This window comes from Ursus arctos, unplaced genomic scaffold (assembly GCF_023065955.2).
Source record: "Ursus arctos isolate Adak ecotype North America unplaced genomic scaffold, UrsArc2.0 scaffold_15, whole genome shotgun sequence".
Taxonomy (NCBI): domain Eukaryota; kingdom Metazoa; phylum Chordata; class Mammalia; order Carnivora; family Ursidae; genus Ursus; species Ursus arctos.
In genome coordinates this window covers 61464366-61470364 of record NW_026622819.1, presented here as the reverse complement: position 1 = coordinate 61470364, position 5999 = coordinate 61464366, and the positions used below count along the sequence as shown (strand labels likewise).

The 5999-nt window shown below is 44.0% G+C and overlaps 1 protein-coding gene across 1 annotated transcript; it reads left to right on the top strand.

Moving 5' to 3' along the window:
- Positions 1-477: 477 nt before the first annotated feature.
- DRD1 (dopamine receptor D1) lies at positions 478-2318 on the top strand. Its single transcript, XM_044388495.3, has one exon. It carries the CDS (start codon positions 478-480, stop codon positions 1816-1818), a length of 1341 nt encoding a protein of 446 aa, XP_044244430.1. The 3' UTR covers positions 1819-2318.
- Positions 2319-5999: the final 3681 nt, after the last annotated feature.

Genomic DNA, 5999 nt, shown 5'->3' with positions numbered 1-5999 from the left:
CAGGGGCTTGGAGGAGTGAGGCATGTATTTTCAGCAGCACCTTCAAAAGGGGAGGGTACCGTCACGACCAGAGAGGCAACAGCCCCTGAATATGACTACGATTGCCTAGATCCGCAGAGGCCTGGGAGTCTCCAGATTGATAGCTTAGAATGCTAAAAAGCCAATGCCTTTCATGGAGAATCGAAGGGCCAGCTGGCCAACACAACAGTGACCTGGAGCAAGGGAGTCAGAAGACAGTCGTAGCAAGCAAGAGGGACCTCCCAAGGGGCTGCCTTGGGTTGCCAAGGGCAGGCTGCTGGCACGCAGTTGTCGCAGCCCTCTGATGGAATGCTGTTGAGGTCCTCCACCCAGGGGAGCCGGCGGGGCTGTGCCAGGGGCTGCCTGGTGAGTGACGACTCCTACAGGTCTGACTGACCCCTCATCCCTGCTTAGTAACCAGAGGGTGTCAGAGCCCCCTATGTGCTCTCCCTCTGCAAGATGAGGACTCTGAACACCTCCAGTATGGATGGGGCTGGGCTGGTGGTAGAGAGAGACTTCTCCTTCCGCATCCTCACAGCCTGTTTCCTGTCTCTGCTCATCCTGTCCACACTCCTGGGGAACACGCTGGTCTGTGCCGCTGTCATCAGGTTCCGACACCTGCGGTCCAAGGTGACCAACTTCTTTGTCATCTCCCTGGCCGTCTCGGATCTCTTGGTGGCCGTCTTGGTCATGCCCTGGAAAGCGGTGGCAGAGATCGCTGGCTTCTGGCCCTTCGGGTCCTTCTGTAACATCTGGGTGGCCTTTGACATCATGTGTTCCACTGCGTCCATCCTCAACCTCTGTGTAATCAGCGTGGACAGGTACTGGGCCATCTCTAGCCCCTTCCGGTACGAGAGGAAGATGACCCCCAAGGCAGCCTTCATTCTGATCAGCGTGGCATGGACCTTGTCCGTGCTCATCTCCTTCATCCCAGTGCAGCTCAGCTGGCATAAGGCGAAACCCACAGACTCCGCCGACGGGAATGCCACTTCCCTGGGTGAGACCACGGACAACTGTGATTCCAGCTTAAGCAGGACATATGCCATTTCATCCTCCCTGATAAGCTTTTATATCCCTGTGGCCATCATGATTGTCACCTACACCAGGATCTACCGGATCGCCCAGAAGCAAATACGGCGCATCTCGGCCTTGGAGAGGGCAGCCGTCCACGCCAAGAACTGCCAGCCCACTACAGGTAATGGAAACCCCGCGGAGTGTTCTCAGCCAGAAAGCTCCTTTAAGATGTCCTTCAAAAGAGAGACTAAAGTTCTGAAGACTCTGTCGGTGATTATGGGGGTCTTCGTGTGCTGCTGGCTTCCTTTCTTCGTCTTGAACTGCATGGTGCCCTTCTGTGGGTCTGGGGAGACCAAGCCCTTCTGCATCGATTCCATCACCTTTGACGTGTTTGTGTGGTTTGGGTGGGCTAATTCTTCCTTGAACCCCATCATTTATGCCTTTAATGCTGATTTTCGGAAGGCATTTTCCACTCTCTTAGGATGCTACAGACTTTGCCCTACAACGAATAATGCCATAGAGACGGTTAGCATCAATAACAACGGGGCTGTGGTGTTTTCCAGCCATCACGAGCCTCGAGGCTCCATTTCCAAGGACTGCAATCTGGTTTATCTGATCCCACACGCAGTGGGCTCCTCCGAGGACCTAAAGAAGGAGGAGGCAGGTGGAATGGCCAAACCCTTGGAGAAGCTGTCCCCGGCTCTATCTGTCATATTGGACTACGACACTGATGTCTCTCTGGAGAAGATCCAGCCCATCACACAAAACGGACAGCATCCAACCTGAACCCTGAGATGAATCCGGCCAGACAGGCTCATCCCAAAAGCTGGAGGAGATTTTCAGCGGCTTGCTGGTAGAAGCTAAGGTGTGGTGAGACGCAGATGTCAGGCAAGCCCTCCTCTGCTGCTTTTCCTTCAACACACAACTAACTATATTTTAAAATACATTCCAGTGTGTTTTCTGTGTTGCTCATAGTGAATCAAAGAGGGACACATGTGAAGTGAACGTTCACAAGGACGTGTCTTTGGCTCCAAAATTATTTTTAGAAACTGATTCTTATCTTAGGACTTAAAAAATAGGGCACAGAATCAACAATGAACAGCATCACTTGAAAAATAAATCCTTTCCAGGAAGGAGATGAGAAGGGTTGAGATTGCTGTGTACAAACAGGTGCTAACACTGGTCCAAGCAGAGTTTTCAGATTGTAAAGGTAGGTGCATGCCTTCATAAATTATTTCTAAAAAATAATTGAGCCTTACAGTAGGAGTGGGAATTTTTTTTCCAGACTTGAGAGATGCTTTGCTGGTATTGGTTTTATTTATTTATTGTATTATATGGATATTTTTAATTTATTAAATAAATCTATATTTATCAGACGTCATAGGAGAAACTAATGAGTTATCTGAGACCTTACAATCACATTTCTCCCATGTAACTAGCACTTTATTGGCCGATGACACACACAGACAAACTCTGAGATTCTAAATGCTCATGCATAACTTCTAGAAACACAGCGAAGACAGGAAATGAAGTTGTGGTGATTCCTTAACATTCACTGGCATAAATAAATATGAGGTGAGAATTGACAAATGCTGTGAATTTTTTTTTCTAGAAAGATTTTGAAAAACTTAAAAAGGCATAGCTACTACTGTGTTCAATTTTTTTTTTTAAATGACAGAGATTTTCCCAGGAGAAAGATTTGCAGTTCTATAAATATCTTAAATAAAAGCCAGCTTAAGAAGGACCCGACTTGAAATTTATGATCTTAGGTAGTAATAAAAAGTATGTGCCACTTTGTATTTATGTAAAATAATTGGCCTTCTGCGTCTTTTCTCATTTCGGTGTTAGATAGCTTTTCTGAACCAAACAAATGGCTGTCCTGGTTAGATACGTGTAGTGAAGACAGTAGGTTTCCTTGATTCTTGCATTACAACAGTCTCACCCGTGGACAGAGGTCAAATCTGCATCTCCATCTCACCAGGTCAAATCACACCACTCAGTGGGGTGACTTTTTGTAGTGCTTTAATCTGAATTCAGAATGGTTTTTTTTTTTTTTTTTTTTTAGTCTCAATGTTAATAGTATACTAACTAATGAATAGTGCCTCATTATCATCCTTGAGTTCGACACTTCTCTTGGTGGAAAAAACAGAGGAGACCCCTTCTCTTTGGGTGTGTTAAGTGCCCAAAGCCACCAGTATCTCTTTGACAAATGCTAGCTCCTTCTCTGTGCTTTGTAATCAAGTTCCTATCTCATCCTCTCAGCTGTATAAAGTATCAGATACTCATTCGTGTGGGGGCATTTCAAGAGAATTTTTCTGAAATGTTTAGAGAGTATTCTTGTTGCTAAACTATTTACACAGCATTTAGATGACATGGGTAACAAGAAGGAAATCTACTGAAAAATATCTCCTGCATCAGGTCCGTGTTATTTATGCATTGTGAATATTTCTTCATTTTATTGCCTGTATGCTTTCTTACATATAATAAAATTATTTTGTGAACTCAAATCAACCCTGAATGAGCTGTGTCGCATTTGTGAAGTGTGTTTTAAAAACGGGGCTATTTCAGACCTACGAAGAAGAAAACATGGGCATTTTCCAGGCTACCTTACTTTTGTTTTTCTTTTTAATGGAAATTTCTCTTGTTATGTATGCCACAGGTTGCCTTTGAATATTTAAACAAGAAATGTTTTTGATTTGGGCTATACACTCTTGTGGGGTTTTTTTGGTCTTAAAAAAATTTTTTAAAAAGAAACTCTCTTCGCTTGAGAGATTCTCTACTTCTCATTTCACATATTTGAAAGCTTTCTAAAAGCTCTGCTTTTTCTTTCGAAGAGCCCAGAGATATTAAGTAATAGGAAAATCACAGAAAAGACTGTGGTTTGCTGTGGGCTGTGTGGACCCTCAGCTTATGGCAACCACTGTATCTATGGGTAGTGTTTGTTTTAAGAGTAAAATGTAACAAGAATTTCTTTCTGGGGAAAATACACAGGTTGTGGTGTTGTGCTTAACAAAATATCTTGCAGAGAATATCCATCAATTCTGCTAAACCTGCTTAGTTAATGTGCTAACCCCCCCTTTTTTTTCATCCTGAAGAAGGAGAATGACTGAACAGCAGGGAATATAGAAATGAAGGGTTAAGTTTATAATGTGGAACATCACACAACAGATGGTGTCTTTTTAAATTCCATATTTGCCTTCCCCAGGCTTTGGCATATAATGAACATATCTAGAATGAACACCCATAAAGCATGATGCCTCTTCTTTCTGCTTCCTGACTTTCTGGATAGCTTTCTTCTTTGCAGTTTAATTTTGTTCCTTCATTAGTAGTCCAGCAGCACCAGCTGTGATACTCAGGGTTGTCATTGTCCAACCAGCGGAACAAGGCACAAAAGCCTTCACTATTTATTTTACCAGCAGAGTGAAAAATAAATGATATGTCTAGAAACGCTAGGAAAGAATTGTAAAATTCAGTACACCGGGGATGAGACTGTACTTTGGGTTCCTGGCAGACAGGATTGATCAAAGTATCTTATGAAGTGTTGATTTTACTGATAGAATCTGTCAGAGAATTTAATTTACAGCCATAAAAGCAAAATTACAGTATGATTTTCATTTCATTTTTAGCTATCGTGGTAAGGCTTCATAAAGCTAAATATATGTGAAACACTTTAGCAAGGTAGAGAGAATTTAAAAGAGGTGTTCTTTCCTCCCTTCTATCTAAGAAGATGCCTTTCCTGGTCAAATAGATGCAGAGCTCTTACAGGTGATGGAACAGCAGGAAGTCCTATGGAAGGGAGACTGAGCGCTGGGCTTCAGGGGGGAGATTAGGGGTGTGCGTGGAAAGTCACTGCTTTCTCCTGGGATCTAAGCAGGGACGGTTTCCGAGTCTTACTTGCCCTGATTTACTAAACAGGAGGAACAAAACCTCCGCATCAACTTCTTTGGCGGAGGGATCACTGCGAAAAGCAAATCAATATATAACCTAACTTCAGGGACTTTCTGATTTCTCCACTCTCCGGGGCTCCATCAGGATTCTCGGCCTGGCCCGCTTCCCTCCCTGGCCTGCGCCAGCAGCATTTCACCTGGATCCTTCCACCACCTAGGAGACAGTTCACACGTGAGGGCCTGGTAGGCAGAAAACACAGGCTTTGTTTCAGACAGACGTGGGTTCACCTTGCAGCTACCACTTTCAGGCTGTGTGAGCGTCAACAAGGACTTGGACCTCTCTGAGCCTGCTCACCCATTCGTGACATGGAAATAAACATGCAGGTTCTCACGAGGGCTGAAATGAAGCTCATGTCTGTAAGAGTACGGAGCAGCGAAATGCTGGGCTCACTAAATTCTTTACAGGATCTCTGCTTCGAAGGTGTGGATGACAATATTTACTGCACGGGTAATAACGGAGCTGCTTTTCACGTGTCGTCTCACATGTTGGCTTGAAGCAAATGAAAATGACTTTTAGGACTCGTAGTTTGGGATTTCCCCAGACACCGTTCTCTTCTGTTGTGGGCATCTGGTATTCCGGAAGCAAGTGGCTTTTAATATTTGTGTGTTTAAGACAATTGCCTTAATTTATCAGTAGATACTGACTAAATAAACCTATCTATGATGTTTGAGTCTATGAGATCTACTTACCTTGCAAAATTTGTTTCAGGAATAATGAGCCGATGGCTGGTTGCCTCTGGGTTGTTGAACTAAGACCTGGAGCTCCGCACGATCTGGGACCGTGATCATTTGAAGGAACAAAAGCAGTGGCTCATGAGATTGTCGTATTACATAGATCAGTGCACCTCTGTGGATTTCTTTGTGATTTCCTGGATAGAAACATGACATAATCAACCTGTTTTTTTTTTTTTTTTATAGAGGATTGAGGGGATGGTGAGTATTATAGCCCAGAGAGCCCCTCTAAGATTTTGTTACCAAGCCAATCTAGCCCTGTCGCCTTCTGTCATGTTAAGTAACTGC

Coding starts and splice junctions, on each gene's coding strand:
- DRD1 (XM_044388495.3), top strand. CDS start 478: ATGAGGACTCTGAACACCTCCAGTATGGATGGGGCTGGGCTGGTGGTA.